At 42.2% G+C, this 19,091-nt stretch overlaps 1 protein-coding gene across 4 annotated transcripts in view; it reads left to right on the top strand.

Moving 5' to 3' along the window:
* TAF1 (TATA-box binding protein associated factor 1) overlaps nucleotides 1-19,091 on the top strand; it is a 47,375-nt gene that overhangs the window by 848 nt on the left and 27,436 nt on the right. For 2 of the 4 annotated variants that reach the window (XM_074207194.1, XM_074207192.1), the window contains exons 2-14: nucleotides 807-924; nucleotides 1,021-1,137; nucleotides 1,688-1,807; nucleotides 8,044-8,288; nucleotides 13,364-13,582; nucleotides 13,953-14,171; nucleotides 14,577-14,778; nucleotides 15,214-15,390; nucleotides 16,072-16,199; nucleotides 16,290-16,397; nucleotides 16,514-16,687; nucleotides 16,815-16,988; nucleotides 17,222-17,326. In XM_074207194.1, the coding sequence (XP_074063295.1) occupies nucleotides 807-924; nucleotides 1,021-1,137; nucleotides 1,688-1,807; nucleotides 8,044-8,288; nucleotides 13,364-13,582; nucleotides 13,953-14,171; nucleotides 14,577-14,778; nucleotides 15,214-15,390; nucleotides 16,072-16,199; nucleotides 16,290-16,397; nucleotides 16,514-16,687; nucleotides 16,815-16,988; nucleotides 17,222-17,326 (2,106 nt within the window). The remainder of the gene's footprint in view (nucleotides 1-806; nucleotides 925-1,020; nucleotides 1,138-1,687; nucleotides 1,808-8,043; nucleotides 8,289-13,363; nucleotides 13,583-13,952; nucleotides 14,172-14,576; nucleotides 14,779-15,213; nucleotides 15,391-16,071; nucleotides 16,200-16,289; nucleotides 16,398-16,513; nucleotides 16,688-16,814; nucleotides 16,989-17,221; nucleotides 17,327-19,091) is intronic. The other 2 variants (XM_074207193.1, XM_074207195.1) reach the window with 2 other exon arrangements.

The following is a 19,091-nucleotide window of genomic DNA, read 5'->3' as shown; positions in this document are numbered from 1 at the left end:
TCACCTTCCTCCCCCGTCCAACTCTGTTGCAAAAGCTTTTTCTGCCCTCTTTTACGAAAAACGCCTTAGCCTGTTCTCTTCCTTTTTCCCTCCTCCCAGTACTTATCGCCCCTCCCCTCCATCTATATACTATACGGTACCATTCGATTCCGTTCCCTCCTGTGCCTTGTCTATATGCTCCTTCGAATGACTCTCATAAAAGAAAAGGTTCATAGGAGTTTTCCGAATCTTCTTCCCCTTTAGTTATCTTAAGGGGTTTGCCTTCTGAATTCTTCCCAGGTGTTTCACACCCCCTTAAAAGTTTTGACTGGAAATAGACACATTACTCCTAACAAAGAGAGCAGACTAGAGCAGAAAGATGATTTCCCAGCCTTTTTTTTTAATAGACCTTTTTTTAACCTTTTAGAGGACCAAATCATTTTTTTTTTCAGTTTTTTTGCAAAGCAGTGGGTTTAAGTGACTTGCTAAAGGCCACACAGCTGGGTCATTACAAAGTGTCAGATCGGATTGAATGCCTGACTCCAGGACCCGTGTTCTATTCACCGGGCCACCAGTCTGTCCCCAAATTATCTTTTTCTTTTAAGTCAGTGGGATTAAGTGACTTGCCCAAGGTCACATAGCTAGGCAATTATTAAATGTCCAAGATCAGATTTGAACTAAGGTGCTCTATCTACTGCACCACCTAGCTGCCCCAGGGCCCAATTTGTTGTTTTATAAACTTTTGTGTTGGAATAGGGATGTAAATTTAAATGTGGGAGAGTGGTATCTACTTAGGGGTTCTCAACTCTTGCCATCTCATTTTTCAGGAGTCTAAGAAGCACTTGGCAGGACTTGGGGCTTTGGGTCTTGGCAATCTGATCACTGAAATCACTGCAAGTGAAGAGGAAGTGCCCGGAACTGACGGTGCCTTCCTGGATGAAGAAGGTGAAATTGGGGTCTTGGACGATGGGGAATGTTGTGGTAGGAATGACCTGGAAGAAGCTGGGTTGTGTTCCATATGATATCCCTTTTTCCCTCCAGGTTGGGTTAAGAGCACTGAAGATGCCGTAGACTATTCTGACATCACTGAGGTGGCAGAAGATGAAAGCCGAAGGTACCACCAGGCAATGACCAGCTTGCAGCCATCCTGCCCCTCAGGTGATTCATGGGATCTGACAGCAATATAGCTTTCAAAGTCAGCAGCATGCTGGTGATGGAGGCAAGGGAGAGAAAATAGCAGTAGGTTCACCATTACACTTTTTGAGACAATCAGAGTTAAAGAACAGGAAGAAGAAAGCTAGTCAGTGGAAAACCAGAAGGAATGGTTAAGAGAAAGGCCCACGTGAGAGAGCACGATATAGAAATACAGGTCAAAAAGATGTGTCAGATGCATTTCAGAGCTTTAGAAATATTAGGATGTAGGGATGGAAAGGGGAGGCTGAGAATGATCAGGGGAAAAGGGGTAAAAAAATTACACATGTGATCCATGGTACGCCCCCCCCCATATCCCAAGTAATATTCCACACATGTGTGCATGGTATGGTATTTTGCCATGTGGACATTCCATCTTATGCTCAAGGCACTGCCTACATCTCCTGTGTATTCTGCAGAGTACTGCAAGGGTATTGGGTGCTCTGTATTTGGGAAAGATATCAGACTGGTCCTTGACCCCAGGGAAGGCATCCTGACTGAGCTCTTGTTTTTTTAGATGATGATGAAGATGACTATGATGCAGATTGTGAGGACATTGATTCCAAGCTGATGCCTCCCCCCCCTCCCCCACCAGGACCTGTGAGGAAGGAGGATGGGCAGGATCCTGCAGTGTGTGGTGAGTTTCACCTCAAAGCCACCATTCTTTGGTGAATTGCTCCAGGACTGAACAGGTCAGCCTGGAGCAGAAAGGCCTGGGGCTACTCAGCAGAACTCAACTGCTGGGAATGAGTGTAGGACTAGTTAGAAATCATTCCTCAAGGGCAGCTAGGTGGCACAGTGAATAGAGCACCTTGGAGTCAGGAATACCTGGGTTCAAATCCAACCTCAGACACTTAATATATTACCTAGCCGTGTGGCCTTGAGCAAGCCACTTAAACCCATTGCCTTGAAAAAAAAATCTAAAAAAAAATCATTCCTTGGATACATCTTGATATGCATCATAGTTATCTGAGTTTGTTCTTGATTCCCTAGGGTGATATTCATGTACATTCATGAAACATCCAGAGCTTCACTGTCATATGAAGTTAGACATTCCAAAGACTCGGAATATGATTTTTCCAGTATGCTCAAGTCAATACGAGACAGGCTAGCTTTTTTTTTGTGGTGTTATTTATTAAAAATATTTTTTATGGGGGCGGCTAGGTGGCATAGTGGATAAAAAGGATTATATTTACTTTCACAAGTTTGTTACAGTAATGTGAAAACAAATTATGAGAAAAAGAAAAAGATACAGATATTGATTAGAATCAATACTAGACTAGTCTTTATTAAGGTTTGTTGCAAAAACCTAAAAATATATATATATATATATATTTTTTTTTTGTTTCTTTTCAATAATAGCTTTACTTTCAATATATGTTTTTGTTTTAATATTGTACTGTTTCCTAATTACATGTAAGACAACTTAAAACTTTTATTTTGAACAATTTTAAGTTCCAAGTTCTCTCCCATCCTCACTCCTTCTCCCCTTCCTAAGAAGGTAAGTCATTTGATAAAGGTTATACATGTATAATCATGCAAAACATTTACATATTAGTCACATTGAGAAAGAAAATAGACCAAAAAAAACCAGGAAAAATATAGTTAAAAAAATCTAATGCTTCAATCTGCATTTTAGATTTCTTTCTTTCTTTCTTTTTTTTAAGATTTTTTTTTGTAAGGCAAATGGGGTTAAGTGGCTTGCCCAAGGCCACACTGAGACCAGATTTGAACCCAGGTAGTCCTGACTCCAGGGCCGGTGGTTTATCCACTATACCACCTAGCCGCCCCCTGCATTTTAGATTTCATCAGTTCTTTCTCTGGAGGTGGACAGCATTTTTCATCAAAATCCTTCAAAATTGTCTTGAATCTGTTTGCTAAGAATACACCAAGTCATTTAGAGTTGATCATTATACAGTTCAATAGTTTTTGAAAGAAATATTGGCATTTCATTTTCCACCTCCTTTTTATTAACTATTTTTAAAGCACTTTCATTTTTGTTCACATTACTACAGTAGTCATATTGTATAAATAAACAAAGAAAATCTCGAGAAAAATAAAGTGAGAGGGGAAAAGATGTTCTTTAGTCTGTATTCAGATACTACCATTTCCATCTTTGAGATGGAGAGCGTTCTTTATCATAACTCCATCAGAAAAATTGCTTCAATAATTTTTTCCCACAATTGCTGTTTGCTAGCTCTATTTCCTTCCATCCTATTCCCCCCCCCCCATTTATTCTATTCTCTCCTTTCTCCCTATCCATCCTCAAAAGTATGTTGTATCTGACTACCCTGGCCCCACAATCTTCCCTCTCTTCTTCTATCACTTACATGGGGGGAGGGGCTTTCCCTTTCTTCTCAGGGTAAGATACTCAGTCCCCCACAACTTCCCCCCCCACTCCATTTCAAAAGAGTTTCCTTCTCTCTTTTATTTGAAATAACTTAGCCCATTCTACCTCTCCTTTCCTTTTTTGCTCATTAACTCCATTGAATGGCCGTAGTAAAGAAATGGCTTTACTGGGCCAACAATTCTGGAATGAGGGTAAAATAGAGATTTCACAAGGTGGCAGAATCCTTAAAAGATGATCTTCATAGGCATTTTAGTGGAGTTACTAGAAGTCAGGAAGGCTGCAGTTTGAATCCTTCCTCACTTCTTGGTCTGAGCTAGTTATCTCACGTTGGGGCCTCAGTTCAGCCTGAGGTAGGTAATAATATTAGCCCCCCCCCAACATAGGGATACCTACCTCCGAGTTGCTGTGAGTGTCAAATTAAATGTATGTAAAGTGCTCTGTAAACCGTAACAAAGACTAGTCTAGTATTGATTCTAGTCAGTATCTGTATCTTTTTCTTTTTCTCATAAATTTGTTTTCACATTACTACAATAAACTAGTGAAAATAAACATAATCCTCTCCCCAAAATGATAAAGAAACCTCAAAAAAATAGAGAAAAAACAAATGTACCTCTGTCTGTGTACAAATACCATCAACTCTGTCTCTGAGATGGGTTGCATTCTTTATCATAAGTCCATCAGAAAAGTTTTCAATATTTTTCCCCCACAGTTGCTGTTAACTGTATTTCCCTCCGTACTATTCTTACCCACCACCATTTATTCTATTCTCTCTTCTCACCCTGTCTTTTCCTCAAAAGTGTGTTGTATCTGTCCTCTCCCACAATTTTCCCTCTTTTCTGTCACCTCCATTCCCCCTCTCCTCCCCTGTCCCCTTTCTCCCATCTCTCCTCATTTTTCCTGTAGTATAAGATAGATTTCCTCACCCTATTGAGTATGTAGGTTATTTCATCTCTGAGCCATTTCTGATGAGAATGAAGGCTCACTCAGTGCCCCCTCACCTTCCCCACTTCCACTCCATTACAAAACCTTTTTCTTGTCTTTTTTCTTGAAATATCTTAGTCCATTCTACCTTTCCTTTCGAAACCTTTCTCCCAGTACATTCCTTTTTCACCCATTGACTCCCTCTTATACCTTCATATTCTACTCCCTCCTGTGCCTTGTCTATATATGTGCTCCTTTTAACTGCCATAATAAATGAGAAGGTTCATAAGTTATGTCAGTGTCTTCTTCCCATGCAGGAATACTTGCAGTTCAATATTATTAAATCCCTTATAATTTACAGTTTTTGTCCACCTTCTCTATGCTTCGCCTGAGTCCTGTCCTTGGAGATCAAACTTTCTATTCAGCTCTGGTCATTTCAGCAGGAAAATTTGAAGGTCCCCTGCCCATTTTTTCCCCCTGAAAGAGAATGTTCAGTTTTGCTGGGTAGTTGATTCTCTGTCATGATCCAAGCTCCTTTGCCTTCCAAAATGTCACATTCCAAGCTCTTTGAGCCTTTAATTTAGTTGCTGTGCAATCCTGACTATGGCACCATGGTAACTGAATTGTTTCTTTCTGGCTGCTTGTAATATTTTCTCTTTGACTTGGTAGTTCTGGAATTTGGCTATAATATTTCTGGGAGTTTTATTTTGGGATCTCTTTCAGAAGGTGATTGGTAGATTCCCTCAATTTCTATTTTACCCTCTGCTGGTAGGATATCAGGGGAATTTTCCTGGAGAATTTCTCTAAAAAATGATGTCTAGGTTTTTTTCCTGGTCATGACTTTTCAGGTAGTCCAATAATTTTTAACCTGGATGTGTTTTCCAGGTCAGTTGTTTTTCCAGTGAGATATTCCACATTTTCTCTAGTTTTTCATTCTTTTGGTTTTGTTTTATTATTTCTTGATTTCTCACAAAGTCATCAGCTTCCCTTGGCTCCACTCTACATTTGAAGGCATTATTTTCTTTTTTTTATTCCAGGCAACAGCATACATTTATTAGCCACGTATTACATTCATTGGACATACAAAGAAAAAAAGATTTCCCTGCCGTCAAAGAACTTACAGTCTATTGGCAGAGACAGTATGTACACATATAAGTATAATATGTAGAAAGTTTACTCAAAGTAAATAAAAAGACATTTAGGACTTGGGAACTCTAATAGCTGAGGAGAGCAGAAAAAAAATCTTATACAGGTGTCTGAGTTGAGCTTTCAAAGGAAATGGGAAGTGTAAGAGTTAGGGATGAGAAGGCGGCTGTCAAGTACAGCTGGTGGGGTGGGGGTGGGGCAGGTTATCTTCTATAAGAAACAAAGGAGTAGTCCAGGTTGACTAATCTGCAGAACCCATAGAAAGGTGCGCTGCAGCTTCTTTTGTTTAGTTGAGAGGTGCTCTGTCCTGACACCCTCTCCTCCCCCAAAGGATCCTGAGCTTGGGTCTCCTTTTGGTGCTTTTGTCTTTCTTGCCAGTCCGCCCCAAATGAGTCAGTGGAGCTGGGAAAAGCAACTGGCCAGGCCTGAGGTCATTTGATTTATGGCACCACCACCACCCCACCCCGCGGGGGGGGGGGCTCTGTCCGCACCCCCGTTCCCGGGCATGGGGGGGGCGTTGGGGGCGGGCCTGGCCCCTGAGCCATCTGCCCTGCTTCCCCTGGGGAGGGGTCTGAGAGGGGGATGGGAGGCCGGGGAAGGCTGGAGCCTGGGGGCGTGTCCGCTGCCCCAGAGAAACACGGGCCATCTCCGGGGCGGGGCAGCCACGGCCCTGGGGGGGAGCTCGGCTCCAGCCCCCCCCCTCGGCTGCGGAAACACGGGCCAGTTCCGGGGTGGGGCAGCCACGGCCCTGGGGGGGGGATTGAGGCCCCAGGGGCCCACCAGGCAAGTGAATGCTCTCCTTGGCCTCACTGAAGGCATTGTTTTCTTCAGAGAGCTTTCTTAACTCCTTTTCCTCTGGCCCATTCTCCTTTTTAGGGCATTCTTTTTTTCTTTGACATTTTGTTCTGCTTTTTCCCATTTGACCTAAGCTGGTTTTTAACATGTTTTCTTCAGTATGTTTTTTTAATCTCCTTCACCAAGCTGCTGTCTTTCATGATTTTTCATCATTTTCTTGCATCGTTCTTATTTCTCTTCCCAATTTTTCTTTTACTTCCTTATTTGCTTTTGAAAGTCTGTTTTTGAACTCTTCTAAAGCCTGAGATCAATTCCTATTTTCTTGGAGAGTTTGCATACAGAAGCTTTGACTTGTCACCTTCTGAGTGTATATTTTGAATCCTCTATGGGACCAAAGTAATTTTCTATGGTCAGGTTTTTTTTTGCTAATTTCCCTAGCCTATGACCTGATTTTAACATACTTGTAAAGCTTTGGGGGGATTTTGGGGACCCCCCCAGGGACCCGTAATTCCTCCAAGGTCTTATGAGAGGCTCTAAACAGCTCTCCTGGCCTTTGCTGTGATTTGGGTCCTCCCTTATGGTATAGGACCCCAGACTGTGCCCTGGATCTGAGTATGGGCAAAGCAGCAGAGTCCTGCTCCAGGGATAGGAGAGAGACCTCTGCAGTCTCTCCCCTACCCCTTTACCTTCTGTGGGCCGATTGCTCTGGAGGCAGCTGCTGGGTGGTTGTGCAGGTTCCTGGGGCAGGGCTGCTCTAAGACCCAGACTGACCTGTGCTCCATGCTAACTCTGATGGGTCACAGTTTCCTTGCTGACCTTCCAAGTTGTCCCTGGCGACCCCTGAACCAAAAAGTCTGCAAACTGCTTCTGATGTCATGGACCCAGGTGCCCTGTGGGCTGTTAGAAAGCTGGAGCTGGTTTGCCCTAGAGCATGGCACAACTGTGGCCCAGGCTGTGCTGCTGCTACTCTTTCCAACCCTGGTCCTGGTGGAATAGAACTTTCATGTGAATCTTCCAACTTGTCTTAGGCTGGAAAAATGTTTCAGTCTTTCTTTGGGTTCTGCTACTTTAAAATTTGATTAGAGTCATAATTTTATGGCATTTGGAATTTCCTAGGGAAGAGCTTCTGGGAATTCTTCCCTCCACACCACCATCTTGACTCTGCTCCCTGTGACCTCTTTTGATAACAAGTTCAGTTTGAACTTTCAGATCTTCATGTTTCCATTTTCAACCCATTTCTCTTAATAGAAAAATACGCTGCTTTGGTTTTGTCTTTTCTGGCTTTTTAGTTTGTAAGTTAAATGATCCGCAATTCCATTAACTTTTCCTCATATGTCTAGGTTTTGCAGGCATTTTCATTGTCATACTCATCTCTCTGCAAAGTCTCTAGGTATTGCTGCCCAGGATACAATGTAGCCTAACTCCTGGAGAGTAATAGAACTTGACTTTTTCTTCATGTCTCAGCCTCTTTCTCAGTCTTCTTTGGACTTACAGAGAGGAGTGTGGTGATAATATGGTTTGTGTTTTATCCTCTTGTTCCAACCTTAGGGATACCAGGTATGACATGGGTTTCTGGATTTGTACCAGAGATGGGGATCCTGTGAATGAGCTCAGATATATCCTTGGTTTAAATGATGAGGTACTTCATTTTCTTGTTGCAGTAGTATCGGAGGATGGAGATGGCATCATTCTGCCCTCTATCATTGCTTCTTCCTCGGCAACTTCAGAGAAGGTTGATTTCAGTAGTTCCTCAGACTCAGAATCTGAGATGGGCCCACAAGAAACAAGACAGACAGAGTCGAAGGAAGGCCAGCTCACTCTCCCTTTGGCTGGGATCATGCAACGTGATTCCACAAAAGTACTGCCTAGCGTCACTGAGCTTTTTCCTGAATTTCGGCCGGGCAAGGTACAGTGATTTTTGGTATTTTTAGAATCTTATAAGAAAAGCATTGGAGGGCACGTGGCCATTGGGAAAGAAGAATCATGTGTTTCTTCTGATATTTCAACCTTCTAGGGAAACCAAGGGGAAAACAAAGTTCCATCAAGTATTTCTTTACTATTTTGTCTACTCTTTCTAGCTTAAGTGCTGGAAATTCTTTAAAATTTTAATACATTAATTCATAACGTATGATGTAACCTGTCTAACAGTTCCTGTTTAGATCCTGCTTTAAGTCTTCCTTGCTCACACACACCCCTCTGAAATGGGCAGGAGCCAAATTATGATTAACCCTATCGAATCAAATGGGATTTAATCAAAAGTCAAAAATACAGCAACTATACTATATGTCATCCAGGTCATTCAGTATTGTTTTAGACCCTTTCAAATAACTAAGCAGTACTGCAAATACCTAGGTAAAACTAATATAATAAAAAAGATGATGATTTTGCCTAATTAATCTATTGTCATCCCAATTAAATTAATAAAAAAATTGATCAACTGGGATAAACTTAGCTCCTCTCAGCACTTCAGTAAGCAACGATAATTCTAAGACTTGTGATGGAAAATACCATCCACATCCAGAGGAAAAAACTTGGAGACAGAATGCAGATCAAAGCAGACTGTTCATTTTTTAAAATTTGTGTGACTTTCTTTCCTTATTTTTTTCCCTTTTCCTGATTCTTCTTTCACAGCATGATTAATATGGAAATATGTTAAGCATGATTGTACCTGTATGAACTATATCAGATTGTTCACTACCCATGGGGAAAGGGAGGGAAGGGAGGCAGAAAAATGTGAAACTCAAAAACTTACAAAACATGAATATTGAAAAATATATGTGAAGTTTTAAAGAATGAAAATTAAAAATAAACTTATCTTACAGTGTTAGAAAAAATAATAGCAAAGTATATTTGGAAGAACAAAAGATCAGGAGAAAAGGGTGTAAAGGAAGCAGATGTAGCAGGATGAAAACATTATAAAGTGAGAGCATTGCTGAAGTGTAAAATGGATCATTTTGATCATTTTAAATTAAAATTTTCTTGTAAAATCTACACAACCAAGAATAGAAGGAATGCAGAGAATTGAGGAAAACCTTTCACAGACAGTCTCTCAGATAGGATGTGAATGGGTTGGAATATTGCTGTGGTGTAAGAAATGATGAGCTGATTAATAAAGAAAAGCATGGAAAGACTTGGACTCTGAAGGAGGATGCTCTCTCCCTTCTAAGAAATAGATGACAGGTGGAAATAAGTGTAGTGTATGGTCTTATGTTAATAATTTTTTCATATGTGTATATGCCTAGTTAGTGGTATTTGTGTGCCTGTAAATAAAATATCTAAACCCACACTTCTTGATACTTAATTGTTGGGGGGGATTAAGTAAAAAGTACGCAGTGGAGAACAAAAGTTGGACAGTTTTGAAAACAATGGGTAGCATTTATTATTGGGTTCTTTGAAATGTAAATTTATTGCTTTATATTGAATCCTCACTTATGTTCTTCTTGTGTTCTTTTGTTATTTTGTAATTAAGTTTTAAATGAATTTAAAGACTTAAAAAAGACAAAAGGAACCACATGGAGCTAGTAAGTTGCCGAGACAGGACTTAGGCTCTGTCCTCCTGACTTTAAGACTGGGGTTCATTATATTTCATTCACTCCACTGCTGTTCTTGATGCTTCAGAAGGGAGCTGTTGCTACAAAGGCAATTTTAAGTGGAAGCTATACGGTAAGTGCATTACAAAGGGCGGAGCTCAGCGTTCGGAGAGGCAGGAAAAGGCTGGAACTGACCCAGGTGAAACAAGGAAGGCTTCATGAAAGTAGCATTTGAGGTAGATGATTAGAGCAAAAGCAATCCAGCTATTATAAATGGAACCGAGGCTCCACACTAGTGGCTGGTCAAGGACACAGTGAACCTTGGTTGGATACAAAGTTTGTCAAAATGATGTATCAATAATGGCAGGGTTCTAAGTGGTTTTGTGTTTCACACTACATATGGGCCTGTGCTCTCTGGGTATTGAGGGATAGTACTTCTACAGTAGCAAGGTGCTCTTCAGGATTCCTGGCTTTTTGCAGCTGAAGAGATTGATGAGAGAAGTGGACTTATGCTCTTCTAGGTTTTTTTTTTCTCTTTTAACATTTTATTTGTTTGCCAATTATATACATTTTTTTGTAAGGTTTTGGATTTTTACAATTTTTCCCCCACTCTCCCTCCCCTCCCCCCAAGGCTATCTGATAGTCTCTATATTGTTTCCATGCCATACAATGATGTAAATTGAATGTGTTATAAGAGTAAACATAAACCCCTTCCCCTGCCCCCAGTAGATGAGAAACCTCAAAAATAGAAAAAAAAATTGTACTTCAGTCTGTGTTCAGATTACAATGGCTCTGTCTCTGGGGTGAATTGCTTTCTTTATCATAAGTCCATCAGAGAAGTTGCTTCAATATTTTTCCCACAGTTGCTATTACTAGCTGTACCTCCACTCTATTCCTCCCCATTCACATTTATTCTATTCTCTCTCTCTCCTTTCATCCTAGCCCTGTCCAAAAGTGTGTTGAATCTGAGTACCCTCTCCCTCAATCTTCCCTCTTCTATCACCTATTCCCCCTTCCCTCCCCCATTCCCCCTTATCCCATCCCTTTCTTCTCATTTTTCTCTCTAGGGTAAGATAGATTTCCTCACCCTATTAAATGTCTATGTTATTTCATCTCTGAGCCATTTCTGATGAGAATGAAGGCTCACTCATTACCCCTTGCGTTCCCCCTTTCCACTCCATTGAAAAAGCTTTTTCTTGGGCAGCTTGGTGGCACAGTGATTAGAGCACCGGCCCTGGAGTCAGGAGGACCTGAGTTCAAATCCGGCTTCAGACACTTAATAATTACCTAGCTGTGTGGCCTTAGGCAAGCCACTTAGCCCCATTGCCTAGCAAAAACTAAAAAGAAAAAAAAGCTTTTTCTTGACTTTTACATGAAATCTCTCAGCTTCTTCTTCATCTCCTTTCCCTTCCTCCCAGTACTTTCCTTTATCACCCATTGACTCCCTCTTTTTTTACATTAGTATACCATTATATTCCGCTCCTTCCTATGTCCTGTCTATATAATGCTCCTTCTAACAGCTCTTACAAATGAGAAAGTTCATATGAGTTATCAGTGTCTTGTTCCCATGCAGGAATACAAACAGTTCAGTATCATTGTTCCTCATAATTAGTCTCTCTCTTCCACTCCCTCTATAGTTCACCACAGTCCTGTGCTTGGAGATCAAACTTTCTGTTCAGCTCTGGCTGTTTCAATAGGAAAGTTTGAAAGTCCCCTGTTTCATTGAAAGTCCATATTTTCCCCTGGAAGAGTATCCTCAGTTTTGCTGGGTAGTTGATTCTAGGTTGTAAACCAAGATCCTTTGCCTTCCAGAATATCATATTCCAATTCCTATGAGCCCTTAATGTAGATGTTGCCAGATCCTGTGTAATCCTGACTATGGAGCCTCGGTAGTTGAATTGTCTGTTTCTGGCAGCTTTTAGAATTTTCTCTTTGATTTGGGAGTTTGGGGATAATATTGGGGGATAATTTGGGATAATATTCCTGGAACTTTTTCTTTTTTCTTCCAATTTTTGACTATTTTGGAAGAGTTTTATTTCTTCCTGATTCCTTGCAAAGTAATCAGCTTCCTTTAGTTCCATTTTGCATTTGAAGGAGTTACTTTCTTCAGAGAGCTTTTTTTTTTTTGTCTCCTTTTCCAGCTGGCTAGTTCTGCTTTTTAAGACATTCTTCTCCTCATTTGCCTTTTGTTTTGCTTTTTCCATTAGGCCAAAACTGGTTTTTTTTAACATATTTTCTTCAGTATTTTTTTGTTTATCTTTCACCAAGCTGTTGATTTGGTTTTCATGATTTCTCATTTCTCCTCCATCTCCCTTAATTGCTTTTCAGAATATCTTTTTTATGTTTTTGCTAGGCAGTGGGGTTAAGTGGCTTGCCCAAGGCCACACAGCTAGGTAGTTATTAAGTGTCTGAGACTGGATTTGAACCCAGGTACTCCTGACTCCAGGGCCAATGCTTTATCCACTGTGCCACCTAGCTGCCCCTCAGAGTCTTTTTTGAGCTCATCCATAGTCTGAGCCCATTTTCTATTTCTCTTGGAGGTTTTGGATACAGAAGCTTTGATTTTGTCATCATCTGAGTATGTGTTTTGATCTTCCTTGGGACTAAAGTAATTCTCTATGGTCAGATTCTTTTTTTTCTATTGTTTACTCATTTCCTCAGCCCAAGGCTTTGGGGGTTTTTTGGAGGGGGGAGGTGACACCCACTGGGATCTTTTTTCCTCCAAGGTCTTATGCTCTCTTGCCTGTGCTTTGATATGTAGATGGCCCTAGTACTTCCCTCTGCCTTGGAGCTACAAGGAGGATCCTGCTGTCTTAGTGTGGAAGCCCAATCTGCAACCTGGATCTGAGTTTAGGCAAACAGCAGAGCCCTACCCCAAAGGAGAGCAGAGAAATCTCTGCACTTCCCTTACAGTCTCTGGGGTTGCAGGCTGCTTTCTCCAGATTCTCGCTGCATTCTGCAGCTTGTGTTCCTCACTCCACACTCATTCTGATGTAGCAGAGTTCTCTCACCACCCCCTCAAACTGTTGCTGGTGATCTTTGGGCTGTGCTGCACTGCTGCCGTGGCTTTTTTTCCAACCCCTGGTCCTGGTGAAACGCCTTTCCTGCAGAACTTCTAACTTATCTTGCACTGGAAAAATGTATCACTCAGTCTTTCTGTGGGTTCTGTCCCTCTAAATTTTGGCTACAGTCATTTGTTTTTTGGAATTTGTAGGGGAAGGAGTTCCCCGGAAATGTTGCCTTCACGCCACCATTTTGGCTCCGCTCTTCTAGTTGTAAAAAAGAAGAATAGAGGTGGGTGGTGTGATTGTTTTTCCTTCTGTTTGTAGATACACTGGACCAGCATTTTTCCTCTGCAGCTGTGTAAGTCTGGGGACTCTTCTGTCCAATGCACTCCTGTCTCAATCTCAGTCTTTGAGACACTGATGCTGCAATGCTCTTTCTGTTCTAGGTGTTGCGCTTCCTTCGTCTCTTTGGCCCAGGAAAGAATGTTCCTTCTGTTTGGCGGAGTGCTCGGAGAAAGAGGAAGAAAAAACATCGAGAACTGACACAAGAAGAGCAAATCCAGGAGGGCGAGAGCCCAGGTGACTCTGAGGCAGAGAGAAAATCACCATGGGCCTATGAATTTGCTCCCCCTCCCCCTCCAGAACAGTGTCTCTCAGATGATGAGGTAGGCATAACAGAGACTGGACATCTCAGTGAACTGAGTTTCCTGACAGTTACCAGGGGAGAATCCTGACTTAATCTCACAGATGATATGAGGAATATGCTAAGGGGGAGGGCAAACCTGAATTCAAAGATTGTTGAATTGAAGATCTTAAAGAATAGGTAAGGTGTTCTTAGAAATGTCACTCTGTCTTCTATCCTTGCCCTTAGTCAAGGATATCATTTGCTTAAACACTCTTTGAAATTCTCTAAAGTCATTCCCTTGTGACTTGCCTCTCAACAGCCACAGGAAGGCTGGGGTTCTTTTTCCTCAGTTGATGAAAGGCATTGCCAATATAGAAATACCTCTCCATCTCTTTTGCCTTCTACTGTAGATCACAATGATGGCTCCTGTGGAGTCGAAATTTTCACAGTCATCTGGAGACATAGATAAAGTTACAGATACCAAGCCAAAGGTGGCAGAGTGGCGTTATGGACCTGCCCGCTTGTGGTATGACATGTTGGGTGTCCCAGAAGATGGCAGTGGATTTGATTATGGCTTCAAACTCAAAAGTGCAGATGAACTATCAACGAAGTCAGGGATGGTGAAGAAGGTGAGGTTCTTTGAAGTGGGAAGACAAGGGGGACAGACTGTAAGACATGGCTCATTGTGCCTTGACCTTTCTTTGCCAGCTATTCAATAACAGGTGATAAGAGGAATTCATCTAGTGGTGGGGTCAGTCTCTGAGCCTTTGCCTGGGAATCTTTGACTTGTTTTGGAGCTGTGGCAAAGAGAAGAGTGCTCTGCTTGACTTCCTGTTGGGAAGAGGCTTGTTCTTTCTCTGCTTTGTTTGTGTTGTCCTTTTCCACTCAGCTTTATAAATTGAGTGTTCTTCAGGCATGGGATGGGAATCCTGTGAGCATGCTCTCACAACATGGATGTTGAAGGCAGGGTGGTTGCTTGGCCCAGATATTAGGCACCAGACCCCAGCATCCTGATGCCTTCTCTACTAATGCAGGATTTGAGTGTGTTGGAGGAAACAGACGATCTTCTGGCCGATGAGAACTTTCTGATGGTTACCCAGCTACACTGGGAGGATGACATCATCTGGGATGGGGAAGACATCAAACACAAAGGGACAAAGCCTCAGCGGGCCAGCCTTGCCGGCTGGCTTCCTTCCAGCATGACCAGGAATGCCATGGCATACAATGCTCAGCAAGGTAGGAGGGAAAGAGGTTCCATTTGGGGTATGGTTATGACCTTGGAGATGGTGAAAGTCAGGGGAGTTGTAGGGATTGTAGCCTCAGGCCTAGCCCTTGTATTTTCTCTGCTAAGCAATTAGTAAGGACTTCAAGTTTCTCACTAAAAACAAAACTCAAAGGTTTTTACTGTAGAAATCTATCTGAATGTTGAATGCTTTGTTTATAAAAACAAAAAACATTATAAAATATGTTTTCCTTCACAAAATCACAGTTATCAGGTTTGCTTTAGGAAATAAAAAGTGAAAAATGCTGCTTTATCCAAATCAGAGACGTGTTAATTTTTCCTCATGCAGATAGCTAGCTAACTCTCCTGATAATACTTGTTCTTTTCATCTCTCCTTCTTCATGTCCGGGTGAGCATGTGACCATTCTTCACTTGTCTGTCTTAAATAGGTTTTACTGCCACTCTGGATGATGACAAGCCTTGGTACTCCATCTTTCCAATTGACAATGAAGAATTGGTGTATGGCCGCTGGGAGGACAACATCATCTGGGATGCCTTGGCCATGCCTCGACTCTTGGAACCTCCCGTCCTGACCCTTGATCCCAATGATGAGAATCTCATCCTGGGTATGACAGTGGTTGTGAACAATATTCTTCCCATCTGTGTAGCTGACTTGTAGGATACAGTGTGGGGGAAGCGCTGGGAGAGGAAGCAGGAAGGAATACTGCCTTCCTTGCTTACAGGCTGGTGGTTGGAAGTGGCCATTTCCTATTGTGCTCAGAAGAACAGTGTAAGGTGAGGAATGACTAAACTAGAATGGCTACCGTGACTGCTATGGCTGCTGGTTCCTAGTTTTTAAGGATGGTTTTTGTGACACCATCAAGTATTTGAGTAGTATTTACACGTGATTTTATATACACTCACCACACACACAGGCATCCACACACCCAAACAGACATACAGGGTTGTTGGTTGATTAGTTAAAGGTAATGGGGATAGAATTTTCTGGAGTGGAATTGGAGCTCGTTGAGCCCACATTTGCTGAGTACAGAAGGTTGCTCTTTATGGTCTGCCTGCTTGTCAGCCTAGTAAGGGAACCCAGAGAAATAGTTCCAGTTTTCCTTAAATCTTAGATATCTGAGAACTCATCAACAACTGGTCAGCCATTCTGCTTATCTGAACCTCTTTCCTCATGTGTAAACATAAGGGATGGATGAAATGTTTTCTTGGGGTTTAATCTAGAACCCCAGAGTTCTCCCTCAGGAAGGGGGATGGATCTTCCTGAGTCAACTTTGCTTGATTGTCAGAAATACCTGATGAAAAGGAAGAGACGACATCGAATTCCCCCTCAAAAGAGAATAAGAAGGAATCTTCTTTAAAGAAGAGTCGCATCCTCTTGGGGAAAACAGGAGTTATCAAGGAAGAGCCACAGCAGGTCTGTGAAGGGGTTCAGGTGCTTGGGTGTGGGGGTCTCTGGGTAGCTGAGAAGTTCTCTGAAAGATGCCCTTTGCTGCTGGATGATCAGAACATGTCCCAACCGGAGGTGAAGGACCCTTGGAACCTGTCCAACGATGAGTTTTACTACCCTAAGCAGCAGGGCCTCCGAGGCACTTTTGGAGGGAACATTATACAGGTAAAAGCAACTTTCTTCAGAAGGAAAAATGGGTGGGTCCTTGACACCTGTCTTTGGGGGCTATCATCTGGCATGGAGTCAGTTCTCCAGGCAGAACATGCATGTTCCTCTTTCAGCATTCAATCCCTGCGGTGGAACTTCGGCAGCCCTTCTTCCCCACTCACATGGGTCCTGTCAAACTCCGGCAGTTCCATCGGCCACCTCTGAAAAAGTACTCCTTTGGGGCCCTATCTCAGCCAGGTCCTCATGCCGTCCAGCCTCTGCTGAAGCACATCAAGAAGAAAGCCAAGGTAAGCCTTTTTCTGGGCAGCATTGTTGGAGAGGGTGTAGGAAAGGGTATGTCTCTCTGTCTTTGAATGAAGTGCCTTGGGTTTGTCTCTGCTCTGATATGGCCTGTGCTTTTTCTGTGCTGGGCAGATGAGAGAACAAGAACGCCAGGCCTCAGGTGGTGGGGAGATGTTTTTCATGCGCACCCCCCAGGACCTGACAGGCAAAGATGGAGATCTGATTCTTGCTGAGTACAGTGAGGAAAATGGTCCCTTAATGATGCAGGTTGGCATGGCAACCAAGATAAAAAACTACTATAAACGGGTGAGTTTGTTTAGGGAATCTGCCTGTTGTTGCATAGGGTGATGATGTGATAATATAGGTTTGTATTTGTCCTCTCCTCCTTTAGCCCATGAGCTCTTTTGGGGACAGGATTCTTTTTTTTTACCTACTCTTGTCATATCTCTGTGGGAACAGTATGGTTGTGTGCACACTTGGGGGGGTGGTATGCCATCTATTTTTGCTTACCCTAACTGGATGTGTTTTCTTCTTCCTAGAAACCTGGGAAAGACCCTGGTGCCCCTGATTGTAAGTATGGAGAAACAGTTTATTGCCACACATCTCCTTTTTTGGGCTCTCTCCACCCTGGCCAGCTTCTGCAGGTAAGGAATTCCCCTCCCCATTCTCTGCATTCCCCTCCCTTCCTCATATTAGTTCTAGTCTAAAGAAAAGTAAAGATGAGGGCTAGTCATCCAGGAGGGGTCAGCCATGGGAGGCTCTGAATGATGATATGAAGGCAACTCTAATCAACCTCTGTTCCTAACCTTCATGGGAGGCTAACAGTGGAGAGGATAATCAAAGCTAAGTTAGCTTTAGGTCTCGAATATAGTGTAGGATTTTTTTAAGGGGGTAAACTTTTCTTCTAAATATCTGATTCTTAGGCTAAGATGAAAGGAAATTCCTTTTTCCTAAGCACAGGTGGGGAGAGAGAGCTCAAAAACATCTGAGTGACACAAAGTCATCAGTGTGGAGTTTAAAATTTGCCATGGTCACTCCCCTAAGGGCATCTGCTACATGTGGAAAATTGAGACTTGACAAAGAGCTGCAGATGCTGCCTCAAACTCAACCTTCTGACAGTCCTGCTGCAGGGTCCTCTTTTGGTCACTAACCTATCCTTGCCATCATTGTTGGATTTTTTGTCATTTCGCCTGCTTTTGGAGATTTCCTAATTGTTGGGTTAACTTTGTCTCACCACTAAAGCTTGTTGCTTCTTTCATCTGTATACTTCCAGCATTGAGCATCTTTTTAGCCTGTGACCCCACTCCCCTTTTTTCCCATATCAATATGCCAAAGAGCTTTCCTCTTCTGCTGTTTTGAACAGCCAATTATCCCTCAAGTCCTAGGCTTCTAGGGACAGTTAATCTCTGAAGCTTGACTTTTGAGAGACTGAATTGTGCATCTGGGTCCCTAAAGGGTGAGTTTCGTTCCCGTCATGGGCTACCGAGTATGAATTGAGTATATAACACTATTTTCTTTTGCCATTCTGGCATTTTTATTGATGCTAGAGACAACTTTGACATCACAGAGAATAGAGAGCAGACAGATTTGGTTAGCTTCTCTGAACAGGCTCCTTGTCAAGTGCTTTTCTGTGCCTCATTTCTCATTCTTGGGGGGGGTTCCCATTCTTTTTATTTGTTTTTCTTGCAATTTTATTTATTTTTTCCAACGACATGCAAAAGGTAGTTTTCTACATTCATCCATTTGCAAGTTCTATGAGTTCCTCATTTTCCTCCCCCCTGCCCCCATGGCAGTGAACAATCTGGAAAAAGTTGTATATGTACAGTTGTGTTTAACATAATTCCATATTAGTCATTGTGAAAGAGGAATGAGAACTAAGGGGCAAAAAAAAGCCCAAGAGAAAAACAGGAAAGGAATAGAAGTTTTTGCATTCAGATTCCATAGGTTTTTCTCTGAATGTGAATGATATTGACCATAGCATGTCTCTCAGAATTGTCCTGCATCCATCAGAGCTGATCATCTTACAATGTTCTCTTGGTTCTGCTCACTTCACTTAGCATCACAAGTCTTTCCAGGTTGCTCATGATTTCTTTTTTTAGGCTTTTTTTTTTAAGTTTTTAGTTTTTGCAAGGCAATGGGCTTAAGTGGCTTGCCCAAGGCCACACAGCTAGGTCATTATAAAGTGTCTGAGGCCAAATTTGAACTCAGGTCTTCCTGACTCCAGGGCCAGTGCTCTATTCATTGCACCACCTAGCCGCCCCTTGCTCATGATTTCTTATAGAACAGTAATACTCTATCACGTTCATATACCATAACTTGTTCAGCCATTCCCCACTGGATGGACATCCTGTCCATTTCCAATTCTTTGCCACCACAAAAAGTTGCTATAAGTAATTTTAGACATGTGGG

This window comes from Macrotis lagotis, chromosome X (assembly GCF_037893015.1).
Source record: "Macrotis lagotis isolate mMagLag1 chromosome X, bilby.v1.9.chrom.fasta, whole genome shotgun sequence".
In the NCBI taxonomy this organism is placed as follows: Eukaryota; Metazoa; Chordata; class Mammalia; order Peramelemorphia; family Peramelidae; genus Macrotis; species Macrotis lagotis.
This window is presented reverse-complemented; position numbering and strand designations above follow the sequence as displayed.